The following is an 18,047-nucleotide window of genomic DNA, read 5'->3' as shown; positions in this document are numbered from 1 at the left end:
GGCTTCCCGGGGAACAAGCCTAAGTAAGGGAGTCAGAAAGAAGAGCTGCAGGAAACTCTTCTCCCCTCTGAGGTTCCAGAAGGCCGAAACAGGAATTGGAAAATTAAATGATGAGCAGATATTGACTAAAACAGAGAACTGAGTCAGTGAGCGGATTTGGGACAAGTATGTATCAGCTGGATATCCTGAAAAGCAGAGGCAGCTTCTTGGAGGAGACAGAATCTTGCCTTGGTTATTAAAAAAAAAAAAAAAAAAAAAAAAACCATTAAATAAAAATTGTTTGAAGCCAGGACAGTTGAAATGATGAGCAGGTGGCCCACGTAAGGCACTCTGAGTATAGAAAGGAGAATTGACAGCCTCCTTCCTTTTTTTTTTTTTTTTTTTTTTTTTAGTGTTTATTTATTTTTGAGACAGAGGGAGACAGAGTGCGAGCAGGGGAGGGTCAGAGAGAGAGGCAGACACAGAATCTGAAACAGGCTCCAGGCTCTGAGCTGTCAGCACAGAGCCCGACGCGGGGCTCGAACTCACTCACAAACCATGAGATCTTGACCTGAGCCAAAGTCGGAAGCTCAACCGACTGAGCCACCCAGGCGCCCCTCTTTATTTTTTTTTAAGTGTATTTATTTTGAGAGAGAGAGAGAGAGCGTGAGAGTGTGAGCAAGGGAGGGACAGAGACAGAGAGAAAATCCCAAGCAGGCTCCACACTTTGAGCGCAGATCCCAAGGAGGGGCTCGAACCCATGAACCGTGACATCAGGACCTGAGCTGAAATCAAGAGCTGGATGCTTAACTGACTGAGCCCCCAGGCGCCCCTGGCGCCCCCCTTCCTAATGTCTTAGGACCCTGGCACGTTCTGCAGTGTCATGTTTCACAGGGTTCGTTTCCGAATTTGTCTCCCCCCCACCCGTGAGTCCCTCCAGAACTGACTGCAAGTTCGCTCTTGTCTGTCCCTGTGGCACCCAGCTAGCTCAGTGTCCCCCACATGTCGGACCCTCCCACATTTAACACAGGCCCGGAGGAAAGAAAGGAAAACCTTGAGGTTTTCAAAACCACAGCAAGGTGATGGATAAAGAGACGGCCGGCCTCCAAGATGACCCCCGTCCACCCTCACCCTCCAGGTACTCATTCACCCGCGTAGCCCCCTCCCACAGGCCAAGGTGATTCACGGTGGTCTCTGTGTCACCCACAGACCATGGCCGAAGCGAGGGAAGGTGATTTCCTAGGTCACCAAAAGCAGCGTGGCATCCGATTTGCTCCGTTGTGGACGTGCGCTCTGGCAGAAGCGGGCTGCGATATCAAGAGGTCACTCGGCAGCCCCCGGAGAGGTCCACATAGTGGGGAACTGAGGCCCACCATCTTGGAAGAGGGCCCTCCAGCCCCCCCATCAGGCCTCCAGCCCCGGCCGACCGCTGGACAGCAGTCTCAGGACAGAGCGTGAGCGAGAACCGCCCAGCTAAGCCACGCCCAGATCCCTGACGCGCAGAAATGGTGCGACAGTAAGCGTCTGTTGCCCTGGGCTGCTACGCGCGGGGGCGATTTGTTACCCAGCAGGATGCCAACCACGACTTACGTTCATCTCCACGTTCAGATTTTTGAGGAAGTTCTGGGTAGTGGCTGTCTTAGAGGTGCCAGATTCCCCAACCAAAAGAACCGGCTGCTTGATCTTGACCATCTGTTCCAGCATCCAGGTGGTGCGCGTTGTATCCACCGTATGAACTGGGGAACACGATAGGAGGGGGGCATCACAGAAACGTCAAAGGGCAGCATGCGGCAACCTGGAGTTTCACGGAATTCCGAACGTCCCATAAAAAGCGTCGGCAAAACCCCAAGACGTGACCTTGAAAGTGAGTACACGGGTACCGTCTGGAATCTCACTGCCCCAATAGTTATTTTTAATAGCTCTACGGAGGCATCGCTTAAACACCATAAAATTCACCCATTTTAAGGGTATGTTTTGGTGCATTTGGTACATTTCTACAGCTGTGCGGTCACTGCTACGGTCCAGATTCAGAAGCCCCAAACCGTTCTTCGTGTCCGACTCCGACGTATGCTCAGGATGTTAAAAACTCAGTTTCTCCATGGCTTACATCAGTCACACATCTGCAGGGTTTGGTTTCCTGACCAACAACTTCCTCCAAAGACAGAACGAAACCACGAAACCAGGTCTGGCTTGCTCCTACACTGGTTGCTTTTAGTCCTGACTGGTTCCTGGGGAAATGGGTAGGTCTCATTCCATCGGAACCAAACCCAGACCTTTGTTTCGGGAAGTCATCCTGCCACTACGTTCTCTAAATAGCCAGAGGGGTGCGTTAAAAAATACGGCACAACCCATTAAACGTCCGTGGTGGACGACCTCGCGAGGCAGCCCTTTTCACCACACGCTGCCCTGCTCATTCCTCTCGCTTTCTTCCTTCATTCCTTCGCACAGCCGGCCAGCTCTCCAGGCTGCAGGGGGCCCGTGGAGACTTGAGGTGGGGGGCAGAGCGGACTGTCCTATCCCCACCCCACCTGTCAGGTGACAGCTGAGAACCACAGACGTCTGAAGACGCTCAGAGCCAGCCGCACATAAACAGAATCAGAAACGCCACCCTCTTGGTGAGGCCCACGGCTCAATCTTTTCAGTTTCTCCGAACCGACGCTCTGGGTGGGACTCAGGGGGCCACGGAGGCCCCCGGATCTTTTTCACTTCCTCACACCACAAGAGCCATACACTGAGAACAGGGGTTTGGTTCTCACTCACCCAGGATGTCGATAAATTTCCTCTCACGGACGTGAACGTATTCAGGAACTAATTTATTCCACGGTATCCATTTCTTCTGTGCAGAATCGAAATGAAAGTCATACATGGTTGGGAGGTGACCTGTGGTACATAATGGTCCATTTCGCTTCAGTCGTAGACACGGAAATACAGGGTCAGCTCTGGGACATGCATAAGACGAACTGATGCTACCCGCCCCCTGGACGGCAACTTAACTGAGTACTTCGAACTTACACTCCCATCCACTGGGCAGGTACACGCGGAGCCCCCCCTCCCTGGGGACAAGAGAGCTCGGTGGCGGACAACCCTGGAACCTAGGCTTACAGTTGTTGGCGGCCGGGTGGGGGGCGGAATGGAGGCAAGTCAACAGGCAATGTCGACGCGGAGCGCTACGTTCCGCGACAGGGCAAGCGCAGGTGCAGCGGGCGCCCGGGAGGACGTCTGACCAGGAGGGGCAGGGAAGAGGTCGGAGAAGCGCCAGGTGCCACGGGGCACCTCGAGGCGCCCCGCAGCCCACACTCCTCTGTACCTGAACATCAGGGGTGCTACGCAAATCAGCTCTAAGAAAGGTTCCTCGTGCACCTGCTCCCAGAGAGACTGCCACCCGGAGGCCCCAGCAATACCAAATTTTGCAGCCAGCACGGGGAGGAAGCCGTCCCAAAGGAGATGCCATCCAGTCTGAGACCTGAAGCATGAGTCCTGAGCCAAGAGAACTGGGGGCCATTGGGAGGCTGTCAGGGAGAAGAGAGCACGGCGGGGTGGCCGGAGGAACAGAAAGGAGTAAGTGAGGAGTGCACACGGTGGGCAGATGACGCAATGCTACAAGGGCTGCGGGGCTGTTGCGTGAAGAGCCTGGCAGGCCATTTCAGGGGCTTGTTCTCCACCCTGTCGGTCCTGGGCATGTGACATTAGTCTCCAGTGGGACCCGTGATCGGGTCTGCCTCTGCAGAGATCAGTACGACTGTAGTGGAAAATGGATCTGGAGGAGGTGAGTGGAGACTGGGAGATCTGTCAGTGGGCTCCCACCTTACCCAGGGCAGAGCCGACAGGAGAGCTCCCGAGAGATGTGGGGGTGGAGATCGACAGGCTGAAATGACAGGGTCGCCGATGTGCAAGGCGGACAGACAGGTGAGAGAGAGATAATAGGTGGGTAGACGATAGATACAGATGATAGGTAGATAGATGGAAGGCAGATAGACAACAGATACACGAGTAGATAGATGAATGACAGACAACCCGCAGACAGATTTCAGTAGGACAGAGCGAGGGAACGAGGAGAAGGCTCGGGAGGGAAGGAGACTGGCAGGCCGAAGCTGGGAGCGCGCGGCCAGCGCTCCGTGAGGACTTGCAGCACGAAAGGAGGCTGGAAGACCAAACCCCGAGGAGAGGAAGGAGACGGAAGAGCGGCCGGCGGGGAAGAGGAGGGACATTTCAAGAGGGCAGGAAGTGGTCAGCCACGTCGGACGCCAGGCAAGGTCGGGATGGCGAGGACGCCAAGGCCCGTGGGCTCCGGTGGAGACAGCAGCGGACACGCTCACCGGAAGCACCTCCAGGGGAGCCGGGATTTGAAAGGGGGGCGGGTGGCTGTTGGCCGAGAAGCCAGTGGGATGAGAAGACGGAGCTCAAAGCCAACCTTTCGAGGACTCGTGGCCTTCACAGGAAAGAGGTGGAGAGACGTCTCTAGAAGGGCGTAGGAGGTTTCCCCTGAGCAGGTCCAAGAGCAGCTGGGAGGGAGTTGGTAGGAGGGAAACAGAAGAGACAGCTCAGGAGGAGCCCAGCAAGGAAGCCGGCACCTGAGCAGGAGGGTGGAGAGCACAGTGCTCCCCATTAGGAAGCCCTGGGACCACTTCACTTTGCTGTTTACAAAGAACGCCCCAGGTAATGATGATAGGATACAGCTTAGAAAGATGGTGACCGGCCAAGTCATGTTCAAATATCATGGAGAACTAGACAAAGATGAGATGCCGGGGTGGCTCAGTTGGCTGAGCGTCCAACTTTGGCTCAGGTCATGATCTCCCGGTTGGTGGGTTCAAGCCCCGTGCTGGACTCTGCTGAAAGCTCAGAGCCTGGAGCCCGCTTCGGTTTCTGTGTCCCCCTCTCTCTCTCTGCCCCTCCCCCACTCACAGTCTGTCTTCTGTCTCTCTCTCTCTAAAATAAATAAACGCTAAAAAAAATTTTTTTTGAAGAACTAGACAAAGATGGATCGTAGCGTTACACAGAGTTCCCGAAAAAGGCATGTTTTCATCACACGTCGTTCTTGGAGGATGCACCTTCTTCACACGCAAACTAAAAACCTTAATACGAAGATCTCCTAAGAAGGACCTACAGATCCACCCTTGATCACCTCCTGTGAAAATACTCGGGAATACAGCAGATGAAAATTAGAGAGGTGGTCTTAAAAAAACAGGTAGAGAAATTCAAAGGAGAAGAAACTCAAAGTCATGCAAAGTGTGAAAATTTCTAAAAACTTAAACAGCAAAGGAAGCGAGCGCCTAACTAAACTCAGGGTGCGAGGGTGGGAGTGCTGGGGTGGGGGGGAGTTTAGACTCAACAAGACAGGCCAGTGCGGCTTCTGCTCTGGCAGCTCACACGCTGGAACTCCTGAGGGTACCCCGGGGGGGGTCTGACCATTGCACGTGTGTCTACAGACGCCAACGAGCTGGAAAACCCGTACGGGCATACGTATGGAAAAGCAAGGTCACTTCCTCCAAAACCCTCCCCCCAAAGCGCTGTGAGTAGGAAAACAGGCTACGCCCAGATCTCACCTGGCAGCTCCCCGGGGCTGGCCCATTCCCCTTCCGCATCAACAGAAGGCAAAGAAGCAAGGCGTTTAATGCACTCGTCAAATTTAATCCTTCCATCCTCGAGCAGAGCAGCTCCCAGAGAACAGTACAGAGCCTCTAAGAAATAGCACTCCAGAAGGTCTGGTTCCTCTATTTCTCCTTCGAGTAGTGCATCCAACATCTTGGTTAACTGGGTTACCTAGTGCCCAGGCAAATCCCGGATCAGCCCATTCATTCCACTCCCCCACCCCAGGGTCAGTTCTGGTCATAAACCTCGGGATCCCAGGTCCCAGCGCGGTGGGAACCTATGACCCACCCTATCGGTTCCGTCAGATGGAGCCTGGCACCTTGTCCTGCACAGGGTCGCCAAAGAAAGCAACCTGTGACGTTACAGTTTACCCCTCTGACATCTCTGCTTCCCTTGGCCTGTGGGTCCACCTTTAGGGAAGCATCTCTCTTTGCTAACAGGGATATTTTCTCACCATATTTAGGTCTGTCTGCGGAACGACGGTCTTCAGCTTCTCGCCTCGTCTTCCATCCACCGTCCCTTCCACAATGACATCGATGAGATAGGGCACATACTTCTCAAAGAGACTCTCTAAATTGCTTTGCTCTGCCTATAAAAGAGCAGAATTGCAATGCGTTTTCGAGGGCTCCTTTATTTAAGGGGAAGTTAGTGGAAAGCTGATCTTGGCGAAAGAGGGATGAGAAAGGTCTTCTGATGAAGGGTAGATTTGGCAGGTGAGTACACCCCGATAACAGCACCTTCCGTGTGTGGAGAGATTTGTCCTTCACGGTGCACTTTCATTGCAAAGCGCTTCGTTTCACTGCCATAGCATCTACCCCGCCACCTGGGAGGGAGGGAGGATAACAGGTCCCATTTGACAGAAATGGGGCTGATTATCTTCAAGTTCAAGTGGTGCGGCCACAGTCATCTTGCAAAGAGTGCAAAGCAGTGGAAGCCCCTCTCCCTATCAAGGCGCTGAGGACCACCAGGGGTCGCACGGGCCCTGACACAACTCTCTCTCCCTTACGACGGTGCCTCCAATGGTCCTATCGTGCTTCCCTCGGTCTTCTCTTCTCTGGGATAATTATGTCCTGGTTTCCAATTCACCATCAGCCTAGCAGTCCTTCCAGTGATACACCCAAACCACCCGCGTCGCTTTGAGAACGCAGTCATGGTGTCCTGGGTGTGTGGTCAAGGCACTACCTTCACATGACTGTCACACCTATCTCTATACTTTTCAATGAAGCCTTTTGTTACAATACACATTTTAGCAGCCATGTGACACATGACATGGTTTGAGGTCAACTAAAACCGTCAGAACTCAATTACGTGACAAGCTAGGTCCTTCACATTGCATTCATCCAATTCAGCAAAAGCTGGGCCCCTCTAGAGAGAAGTCTCTCAACAGCTGGGCTTGGCTGCAGCAGGAGTTGCCAACTACAACCCACAAGTCAAACCTGGCCTGCCACTTCTTTGTCTAAATAAAATTTTCTTGGTACATAGACATGACCATCCATGTACTTTAGCTGCTTTCATACCACGATGGTATAGTTGAGTAGTTGCAAAAGAAACCAGCTGCCCCACAAAGTTTAAAATATTACTCTCAATCCTTTTACAGGAAAAAAAAAATGTCAACCCTTGATCTAGACTACTGAAATCATCACATAGCCCTGGGGCGCTTAGGTGGCTCAGTTGGTTAAGTGTCCGACTTCAGGTCATGATCTCACAGTTTGTGAGTTTGAGCCTCGCATCAGGCTCTGTGCTATCAGCATAGAACCTGCTTCAGATCCTCTGTCCACCTTTCTCTCTGCCCCTCCCCAGCTTGTCTCTTCCCTCCCTCCCTCCCTCTCTCAAAATAAATAAATAAGCTTAAGAAACGAAAAAAAAAAAAAAAAAAAAAAATTACCTATCCCCTATCCCACCAGCTATGGAATTATCTGGAAATCTAGTAAGTGTGTCTTCTAGACTTCATCCAATTTATTGATGCTCTGACACTGCTTAAGATCACAGGCAGGTCAAGGTCAAGGTCATGGCTTTAACTACAAACATCCCCCTGGATTATGTTTATTCAGCTAGGCATGAATACTAATAACTTTTAAGTTCATTTTAGAAATAATTTTCACCTTGTTTTGTATTTGATTAACCCATCTTTTCCAGTACGGTTGATATTTCAAGTTTTTAGGATCCACATAAACCATTCCACATCGAGACACAGTTGCAGGAGAGGCATACTGTAAATCTCCAACCTAGAGAAATAAAGGAAATCAATCACGTCTAAAGGTATGAACAGCTGAACGGCATGTTTAAAGGCCTTTGCTTTGGGCAAAGTTTTCACAACTGCATAAAACCCAAGTCATGCCCAGATTAACATAGCTTTCATGAGGCTTCCAACTGAACACTTAGGTTTCTCATGGGAAGGTTATACATTTCTGATGTAGCACCTTTTTAACTTTTCTTTTACTATAAATTAATATGAAAGTTAATACGCTGTAGAATATCTGACAAAAATAGAAAACTACAGAGAAGAAAATTAGTTACCCAAAATACCAACACCAAGAAATAAACATTGTTTTGGACTGTTTTCCTTTCAGTATTTTTTTTCTTCATTTTTTAAAACATAGTCGAGATTGGGTAGTATAAAACTTAATACACACCCATCTAAACCAGCAATATTAACACACCTATCTCTTCATGAGAAAAAAAAAAGACACCGTTCAGTCAGCCAATAAGGTAAGGAAATACGCATGCATCAGTGAATTTTGCAGGCCAACTTAGGAACAACTTTAACATTAAGCTGAAGTGAAAACAAGTCTCAGGGCCACAGCTATGAAACAGGTTCAGAGGCTATGATAGAAAGTTTGCAAAAACAAATGAAAAGAAAATTAAAGGCAAATAGTGTGAGAGAAAAAAGAGGGCAACTACAAACTAAGACCAAAAAAAAAAAAAAAGGCTCAAAAAGAAAGTAAACATAATAGCAGTATACTAGTTGGCTCTACGGTAAATATTAATACTGCAAAAATTCATAATAACGCAAACACTTTCTACTGATTTAACTGATGTAGCAATCGGTTTAGTTTAGTATTCTGAGGAGGGGGAGTGAGCTAGTGTTGTGAGAGACGAACTCTCGCTTTCATAGCAGTCATAGCGTAGATACTGTGTAAACTTGATACAGGAAGAAACAGCATGCTAAGTGTGTCATGTACAGACAACAGGATAATGATCAGCAGAAACAACCCAAGAGTGAAAAGCAGTTACCTCCGGGATACAGTAAAGAGGAGTAAGAAGAGTGAGGGAAGTATTGAGCTGTCCTCATCATAAAAACTCTTCTTGCACTGTTTGGGTTTTCTTTGGTCATCTATATTTATTACCAATTTAATAAACATTTAAATGCTTAACTGCAAGACATATTAAAAATTATTTTTCGTCACTACTTGCCTCAAAGAGCAGAGCACAGTGCGCTTGAAGCCGAATGCGCTCACCATTGGCCAACGTCAACAGCCTGTTGTCGTCCATCACAGAATTCATGTTTTCCACCCACAGAGCATCCACATCACCATCAAATAAAATATACCTATAGCAACCCAAGAAAAGTAAGCCAGGCTTTCTTATGGAACTTGGTGTCCCTTCTCCATTCATGACGAATGTCTTTTTCCCAGGGTTCTGTAGCCAGGACCTGACACAGAGCACCCAACTTGGTCCAGAGGTTTGACCCATAAAATCAAAAGGAAAAAAACAAACCATAATATCTGTGTGAGTCAGTCGCTGACACTGAAGAATAATGCAACTTCACACTAAAATCTGAATTTCTTGCTTCTCTTGCAACCCGGAAGGCTGAAAACACAGACCTGCGCTCCTGCCTGGGAACAATCTGCTGGAGCTGAGCAGCAGCTGTGTGTGGAGACGGATAGGATCACAGTCTCAGTCTTTTCTTAAAACTGAGACTATCAATTGCTATTGGTCACTGGTTTTGACACCAACTTTTCTTATGATAAGGTTAAGAGCAAAGGAAAAGTATTTCATATACCCTATCCACGTATAACGGATTGAATGGTGGCTCCCAAAAGATATGTCCATCCAGAACCTGTGACTGTGACCTTATTTGGGGGGAAGAAAAGATTTTTGCAGGCGTTAAGGATCTCAAGATGACAGCATCTCGGATTACCCAGGTGGGCCCTTATCCAAGGACAAGTATCCTTATAGAGAGCAGAGTATCCTACCAGTTGAGGAGACAGAGATAACACACAGAGAACTGACATGCATCTGGCACTTTGTGAGCAGGGCCTTCGACATCTGACTCTAAGTCTGTGGGCATCCGTGCATGAAACTACAATACCATACGTTGTCTTTTTTTTTCTTTACCTATAACATTCAGATAATTAACATGAGGCTAACCCAGGCTCTCTCCCATTTACAAAGGTACTCACTTTCGCTCCTTCTTATCCGTCGGCCTGTTGACCTCCCGGAAGATGTTCGACAGCACCCCGTCTGTCCAGTCTCGGGTGGTGGGGTCCAGGATGCCATAGAGCTCTGTGACACTCACGGCTTTGGGGTTTAGGATGTACAACTTTGTCATCAGCCCAAGCCTAAACCCAAGGAGAGAGGCTGCAGCTGTGGTCCAGGTGGCCTACACATTAGGAAAACAGTCTGGGCTGCCTAGGCGGGGGTCAGATGTTTGGGATCCAGTCCAAAATTTCAAACGCAACCCACACAAACTCTCCCCTGGGCTTCTCCATTACCGTCAATGGCTTACACTAAATGCAAGGGAACAGGGTCGCCTGCGTGGCTCAGTCAGTTAAGCGTCCGACTTCGGCTCGGGTCGTGATCTCACGATCCGTGGGTTCGAGCCCCGCATCAGCTTCTGTGCCGACAGCTCGGAGAGCCTGGAGCCTGCTTCACATTCTGTGTCTCCCTCTCTCTCTGCCCCTCCCCCACTCACACTCTGTCTCTCTCTCAAAAATAAGTAAACTTAAAAAAAAAATTTTTTTTAACGCAAGGGAACCATGTTTCACCAAAAATATGGCCCCAGCACAAGCGAGGTCTGAACTGAAGGCAGAGCCTTGCCTTTTCAGGGCAATGAGAAGCTAAGTTACGTAGTCGTGCCTGTGACGATTTACGTAAAGGTTTTATAATTCGCGTACAGGAGACAACAGTCGTCCAGGACTACGTAACACACCCTTGGACCACTAACGTTCAATCTCTCGTATCTACGGGATGTCTGCTCTGTGCTGCTGACCTTGTGCGCCGTGTGGATGGGGCATTTGCCACCATAATGCCTGCAAATTCCTGCAACACGATGGGATGAATTCGTCTACAGGAAACCACACCTCGCACAAACAGTTTATAATTAACTACCTAAAAATAACAGTGGCGTGCAAATACACACACGTATGTGACAGTTCTATCAACTACCTAACAATGAATTAATTAAAGAACAAAAGGCAGGAGGGCTACGGCGCAGCCCCCTTGAAGCCAGGGAGCCACTGTCCACTGGCCTTCTCATAAGAAACATAAGAAGAATTAAGGAAAAATGGCAGTCACTTACTCACTGTTCTTATATAGACTATCTAGAAATGTTCACATCACAAAGATCGTTAAGTCTTGATTTAGATTTTTGCTGGAATATTCGCATGCAGCAAAGTCTTTCTGGGACCTAGTTATTACTTAGGAGGAGAGCGAGAGGTGAGAAAACCTGTTTTCAGGACAAGGATGGGCACGACAACTCACTCCAGGTCTTTAGAATGTTCTGTATCAGGAGTGTGAGATCCCGCGGTCCGGGAGTTCGAGCCCCGCGTCGGGCTCTGGGCTGATGGCTCAGAGCCTGGAGCTTGTTTCCGATTCTGTGTCTCCCTCTCTCTCTGCCCCTCCCCCGTTCATGCTCTGTCTCTCTCTGTCCCAAAAATAAATAAACGTTGAAAAAAAAAAAATTTAAAAAAAAGGAGTGTGAGATCCCTTTCCTAGCTCCCACTGGGCTGGCAATGGTTAACTCATCTGGGGAGGAGACACTCCGTTTTTGGCCACTCTGATACCATAACAAGGGTTGCATAATGGTGAGCGTCCTGCCTCACTTTGAAGGAGCAACCTGAACACCAAGAAAATACAATTTAACCAGTTAATTTTCAAAATATCTTTATAAGGTTGTTTGTGAAATACTTCCCTCACAGATGATCCCGGTCACAGGGTGATGCACACAAGGGTCACTGTTTTGCCTTCTAAAATAGGTGAACTAGGGGCGCCCGAGTGGCTCAGTCAGTTAAGCATCTGACTTCGGCTCAGGTCATGATCTCATGGTTCGTGGGTTCGAGCCCTATGTCGGGCTCTGTGCTGACCGCTCAGAGCCTGGGGCCCGCTTCGGATTCTATGTCTCCCTCTCTCTCTGCCCCTCACCCACTTGCATTCTGTCTCTGTCTCTCTCAAAAATAAATAAACATTAAAAAAAAAAAAGGAAAGCTCACTCTCTCTCTTAAAAAAATAAAAACAAAAATAAATAAAATAGGTGGACTAACTCAGCAATGAAACAAATCGAGCCACTTCCAGTCTAAAGTGATGTTTAGGACACTGACGTGTTCAGATTTCAGTGTTCAGGACTGTATGTTTCACTCTGTATTGCATGCGATTCTGAAGCTGACTGGGTCATGAAAATAATTGGTGGCCATGAAGCTAAGGTATTAAAAATGTTTCACATTCCTTTCTGACTGGATTACACCCTGGCTTGAAAATGTCTTCCCCGTGGTAGCTGTATGTAGTTTCAAACACGAATGAACTTTTTACTTTCATGATTTAAAAAAAAAAAAAAAAAAAAAAAAAAAAAGGCAGTGTTTTAAGACAAACCTAACCTCCCAGGAATTGAGAAAGCAAAGTGTAACTAGGTGATACCACCACGACCGGGCAACGAGGCCCCCTCCCCGGGGTCATACTCACTTGGTCTGGGCCTGACACAGGGTGTTAATGACGACGGACTTGCCCCCTCCCGTGGGCCCCACCACCATGGTCGTGTGGCGGGTCAACATGGTCTCGAACATCTGAACCACTTTATCCACCTGTGGGGCAAACGTTGGTAGCTAGCGTAACACAGCTTTTTTTAAAACAGCTTTACTGAGCTATAATTCACTTACCATGCAGTTCACCCATTTCAAGTGTGCGATTCGGTGGGTTTTAGTATGGGCACGATCACGACATGCAATCTTAGAGGGTTTTCATCACACGTTCCCCCACCCCCAAAACTCTGCACCCGTAGTCAACCCTTCCAAGCCCTGCCCCCGGCTGCCGGCGCTGTTCATGTGCTGTCTGTTCCCATGGATCTGCCCACTCTCCATAAATAAATGGAATGACATAAATGGAATCGCACGGTATATGTGGGCCTTTGTGTCTGGCTACTTTCAGCACGTTTTCAGGGTTTATGCACATTATATCGTGGGTCAGGACTTGATTCTCTTTCGTGGCTGAGTAAAATCCCATTGCACGGATAGATCACATTTTGCTTATTCATCTACGGGTGGACATTTGCACGTTTTCATTTTTCCCCTCTTACAGATAATGCTGCTACAAACATTTGTGTACAAGTTTTTGTGTGGACACATGTCATTTCTCTTGGGGAGGTACACAGGTCATATGGTTAAGTCTGTGTGTAACTTCTTGGGGAACTGCCGGGCTGTTTTTCTAATAGCCGCTACACCATTTTACATTCCCACCAGAAAACACATTGTTTTAAACAACCACATCCAGAGGAAAACCTCAGCGCCAGGAAAGGTGCCAAGAGCTCTCTCATCTGTGGCCAGTACCTGCTGCCCCAGCCCGAGGCCTCTGGGTAGCCTGATGCCCCGAGAGAGCCCGACCAGAGGCGGCCACCCTGGTCCTGAAGCTTTAGGCATTTGGACCCTCAGCAGAACACTCTGGCAGTTCATGGCTTAATGACGACATATACAACCTTACAGACTTGAGATGATCAAAATCTTATCGGTAACATTTAATTTAATTTTCCTTATATGTGTGACTCTGGAAAAAAAAAAAAAAAGATGCGGTGGGGAGAGAACATTAAATGGTTGGACCCCAAAGCAAAATACTTCAGTTATCATATTATGCCAAAAACAATGGGTGGGTGATGTGTACATACAGTGGGAAACTACTCTGCCTTAAAAAGGAAGGTGATTCCGACACATGCTATTACACGGACGAGCCGTGAAAACATGCAAAGTGAAAGAAGCCAGTCACAAAAGGACAAATGCCTCAGGATTCCACTTACATGAAGTCCCCAAAGGAGTCAGATTCATAGAAGCAGAAGGCTGGGTACCAGGTAGGTGCCAGGGGCTGGGGAAGCGGAGGGGAGGGGGGAGTCGCTGGTTAACGGGGACAGAGTCTCAGTTTCACACGATGGAAAAGTTCTGAAGATCTGTTTCACGATATGAATACACTTAACACTACTACCCTGGACTAAAACTGGGTAAGATGGGAATTTTTATGGTAGGTGTACCTTACCACACTAAAAAAAAATAAAAAAAAAAAAAAAAAGCAGGGAAAAATGGTTAAGACAGTAAATGTTATATCATTTCTATTTTAATGCAAAAACAAAAACAAAAACAATGCAAAGGACCCAGAAGAAGCCCGTGAAGTCATTTCACGCTGCCTTACCTGGACAGGTAAGACGATGTAGCCGTTCTCCTGCTGCACCTGCTCTACGGCGTCATTAAAATCGGGGTAGCGAACACGCGGGCAGTCCAGTCCAGGAAACAGATCGGAAATCAAACCGAGGAAAAGAGGGACGTCCTCAAATACAAACTTGGGCAGATTCATGTCTCGAAGGGCCCTCATCAGCACCACATCCTGGATGGAATGAAACAGACATCTTCAAAGATATTTCTGAAAGACCCGGAGACTGGTCTAGGAATCCTCTTATGAAATATAAAATGAAATTTTCTATAAATTATAAGACACCAAGCACTGTCAGCACAGTCTCCAGAGAAAAACGTGAGCCTGTTGCCCACAGAGCAGCACTGACTGAAGTCTGCTTCAGAGTAGGTCCTGTGCTTTCATTGCAAAGCGGAAAAAGACACAAAATTCATACTCGTGCTTTCTTGAGGCCCGGGTTTATCCCCATCCCTCCACCCCACCATCCTGCAATTATGCATTGATCAGAGGCTTCAGAAACTGTGGTGCCGTGGAGACACTGAAATTGACCTATGGTAATAAGTCAAATTAGAAAAAACAAAACAAAACATATAATGGCTAAGAGACCCAACTGAGGCCAGCAACCCAGTGAAGTGACAGCTAAGGCTAAACCTTTCCCATGAGTACCATATAGTAGCCCATCACCCATCCCGGCGGTTGTCAGGTGCGTGGGAACCGAAGACCCAGAGGACGTGGGTACACGTGGTCCCTACCTCTCTAAGTTCCGAAGAGCCTCTCTTCAGCTCTCCAGCCATTACCAACACCGATTTCAGGGCTCTCAGTCCAAAATCATAGTGGTGTTGTTTGGAGAGCTGTTCCCGGGCCAGCTTGTACAGGACAGTCATCTTTTTGGCCAGCGTCTTTTGTGATCAAAGATAATGACAAAGAAAGAAAGAAAATGACCCGAGAGCAAAGGGACATCATTCTACAAAGAAAACGGACGTACGGGTGCTCAGATGGAACGGCTCTATGAACAAGCAAACCCGATGGAATCCAGATAAAGTCTGTAGCTGAGCTAAAAGCACAGCGCCCGCATCACTTTCCCGGTTCTGACAACCAGCCTTGGGGGTGTCAGGTGTCATCCCTGGGGAAGCTGGGGGAGGGGCACACAGAACTTCCTGCGCTTTGCTTGTCACTTCTTGGGAGTCAAATTATTTGAAAATAAAACTCACAATTTTTAAAAGGGGCAGGAGAAGGGGGGGGGGGGAGAGAGAGAGAGAGAGAGAGAGAGAGACAGACAGACAGACACACACACACACACACACACACACACACACACACACAGCAAGCAAGCCACACAGAATGCAAACTTGCCAAGCCCCCAGTCCGAAAGCAGAGCCAGGGCGGAGCCTGGGCCGGGCAACCACAGGGCCTCACCTTGGCCCAGAGGAAGCCCTCCGAGAAGAGCATGATCTCACAGATCTGCTGCAGGTCGGGCACGATCACCACCACGGGCCTGAAGAGGGCCTTCACTGACTCGGGCAGCTCCGTGCGGCCAGCGTAGCCGGGATTCATGGTGATGAAGATGCCCATTCTCGAGTCCAGGGAGATCTCCTGCCCTTCAAACTGGAGGGTGACAGGAAAGGAAGGGGGTTACGGCCGGCAGACATCACCTTCAGCTGCCTTCCGTTTCCGGGTGTTAAACGTAGAGCCCTCGTGCTTAGGGCCTGAGTGTTCTAGGGGGCAAGCCTTGCCCTCCCCAAACTCTGATCCAAATCAAGGGTCTGCACGCTTGAGAAGTGGCAGCTGGGGGGGAAGGAGTGCAGCCTGGGGATGGTCCGAGGTGCTGTGTGAGCCCCAACAGGTTACCTAACTTCTCTGAGTCGGTCTCCCTTTCCGCAAGGTTTGGCGATTGAGCGAGGCGATCTGTGCTCGAGCACACAGTCTGGCGCCCCACGCAAAGTGGATTTTCATTCAGGTTACCTGTGACTCCCCGCATCCAGCCTCAACCCCGCCCCCCGGGCGCCTGGACATCAACCCTTCCCACCTCTTCATCCTCCGGGTGCCTCGGGGACCAACAAACTGCAGGAATCTCAACATTTTGAATTTCTTTAGCCTACAGTTGAGGTTCACCTGCCTCAACTTTTTTTTGCTAAGAGCTTACTATTTTATTTCTTTCGCTGGTCCACCATAGAGACAAAAAATAGGAAATTCTATTTTTATGAGGCACAGGTGGCCTCGGTGACAAGGGGGGCAGCCCAGCAGGTAGCTGATGCTCCCCCTGTCTCGTCCCCCCAGGCTGCACTGAGACCACTCCCACCCATGTCCCAATATCCACAGGAGGCCCAGACTCCAGACTGTCCCCCCCCCCCCCCGGAGATGACGGACGGGTTATTTATTATTTAACCTGAATGCATTGCAGGTTCAATTTCCCTCCCTCACAAGCAGTAAGCCCAGCCCTGAACGATTTCAGAAGAACGAATTAAAAGGAAATCCACCCAAAGCCTTTCTGGGAATCCCGAACACGTTTACCAGTACCTAGCTTACATAACCTCTCGACAATGAGCCACACTGAGGTCCGGGAGGAAAGCAGGCGGGTGGCTAGGGCCAGGGAGGTACCCCCAAGCGAATCCGCACCAGCCTGAGCCACCATTTGGGTCCCGAACTTCTGAGGCTCTGTAGGGCCTCAGAGAATATATAGGAGATTTCAGGCACAAAGGAAGGATGGACGATTCCAGGCAGACAGGGACACATACGGTGTGACAAGACATGGTGCGCCTACAGGGCGAGTGTCATGAGGTGACAAGAGTGCAGGGCACACGGGGACACAGGGGCAGGAGGGGCAGCAAGGTACACTGGGATCAGAGAGGCCCTGGTGCAGGGGACTGGTCTGGCCACTCTGGTCCCTTTCGTTACAGAACCCACTTCTGGAGTGTGCGAATTATATAGTTAGATCGTGCTTCTCCAAATTCTCATCCAGCTTCGTCAGATGGAACGGATTGTATTTGTTTGTTTGTTTGTATTTATTTGTTGTGTTGAGAGAGAATGTGTGAGTGAGCAGGGGAGGGGAAGACAGAGAGGGAGACACAGAATCCGAAGCAGGCTCCAGCCTCTGAGCTGTCAGCACAGAACCCGACGCGGGGCTCGAACTCACAAACTGTGAGATCATGACCTAAGCCGAGGTTGGATGCTTAACCGACCGAGCCACCCAAGGCGCCCCATGGGACATTAATCTTTAAGGCTGCCTTTTTTCTCAAACTTGGGAAGTGACCACGAATGTTTTTCTCCTTTGAAGGGGGCTCTGTACATCACTTATTTGAGAACACTGCCTTGCCCACCGACAGCGGCTTCGCGTATGTCTGCAATTAGTTCGAAGTTCTTAGAATAGCACAGTCCTTAATTGTCAAAGATGCTGATAATTTTGGAAAACCCAACCATCCCAATTTGAAAGCAGAAGTCTGTCAAATCATCTGTCAGCAGCCTGGTCCGGAAGGGCGACTACCCAGCACCCGGTGAGGTTTCCGCCCTGGAGCATGTGGTCCAGGCAGGCCCCGCGCTCAGCCTCACCTGGAACGTGGTCACCTGATGGATCAGAGCGTTTCGGATCGTCTGAATCTGGGACGAGATGACCGACAGCACAGAGGCGTCGATTCGATTAAACTCGTCGAAGCAGCCCCAGGCCCCACACTGGGCGAGGCCAGAGAAAATCTTCCCAATGGCCTAGAATGAAAGAAATGGCAGGACAAGGGCAATTTTTGTCTTTAAAACTGCAAGCGATACGTTTGCGGAGACATCGCCTAAATTAAAGCAGACAGTGAACATCAGGTTGGCGGAGAGGCAGCTGGCCAACCACCCCACGAATGGATCTTTCTGGCAACACTTCCGGGACCCTCTCATGG

At 49.2% G+C, this 18,047-nt stretch overlaps 1 protein-coding gene across 4 annotated transcripts in view; it reads right to left on the bottom strand.

Annotated features, from left to right (window-relative positions):
• The window catches only part of DNAH10 (dynein axonemal heavy chain 10), a 146,046-nt gene that overhangs the window by 48,431 nt on the left and 79,568 nt on the right, over nt 1-18,047 (bottom strand). For all 4 annotated transcript variants that reach the window (XR_003973202.2, XM_030336257.1, XM_030336258.1 and 1 more), the window contains exons 34-45: nt 17,716-17,868; nt 15,586-15,774; nt 14,922-15,068; nt 14,173-14,364; nt 12,466-12,584; nt 9,972-10,130; nt 8,983-9,118; nt 7,671-7,793; nt 6,023-6,157; nt 5,523-5,739; nt 2,740-2,859; nt 1,570-1,715 (exon numbers count right to left, since the gene is read on the bottom strand). Coding sequence is in view for 3 of the 4 variants with exons in the window: in XM_030336257.1 (XP_030192117.1) it covers nt 1,570-1,715; nt 2,740-2,859; nt 5,523-5,739; nt 6,023-6,157; nt 7,671-7,793; nt 8,983-9,118; nt 9,972-10,130; nt 12,466-12,584; nt 14,173-14,364; nt 14,922-15,068; nt 15,586-15,774; nt 17,716-17,868 (1,836 nt within the window). In the remaining variant the exon portion in view is untranslated. The remainder of the gene's footprint in view (nt 1-1,569; nt 1,716-2,739; nt 2,860-5,522; nt 5,740-6,022; nt 6,158-7,670; nt 7,794-8,982; nt 9,119-9,971; nt 10,131-12,465; nt 12,585-14,172; nt 14,365-14,921; nt 15,069-15,585; nt 15,775-17,715; nt 17,869-18,047) is intronic.

The sequence above is a fragment of the Lynx canadensis genome, chromosome D3, assembly GCF_007474595.2.
Source record: "Lynx canadensis isolate LIC74 chromosome D3, mLynCan4.pri.v2, whole genome shotgun sequence".
NCBI classification, from domain to species: domain Eukaryota; kingdom Metazoa; phylum Chordata; class Mammalia; order Carnivora; family Felidae; genus Lynx; species Lynx canadensis.
The sequence above is the reverse complement of the archived record's forward strand: the minus strand, read 5'-3'. Positions and strand labels throughout refer to the sequence as shown.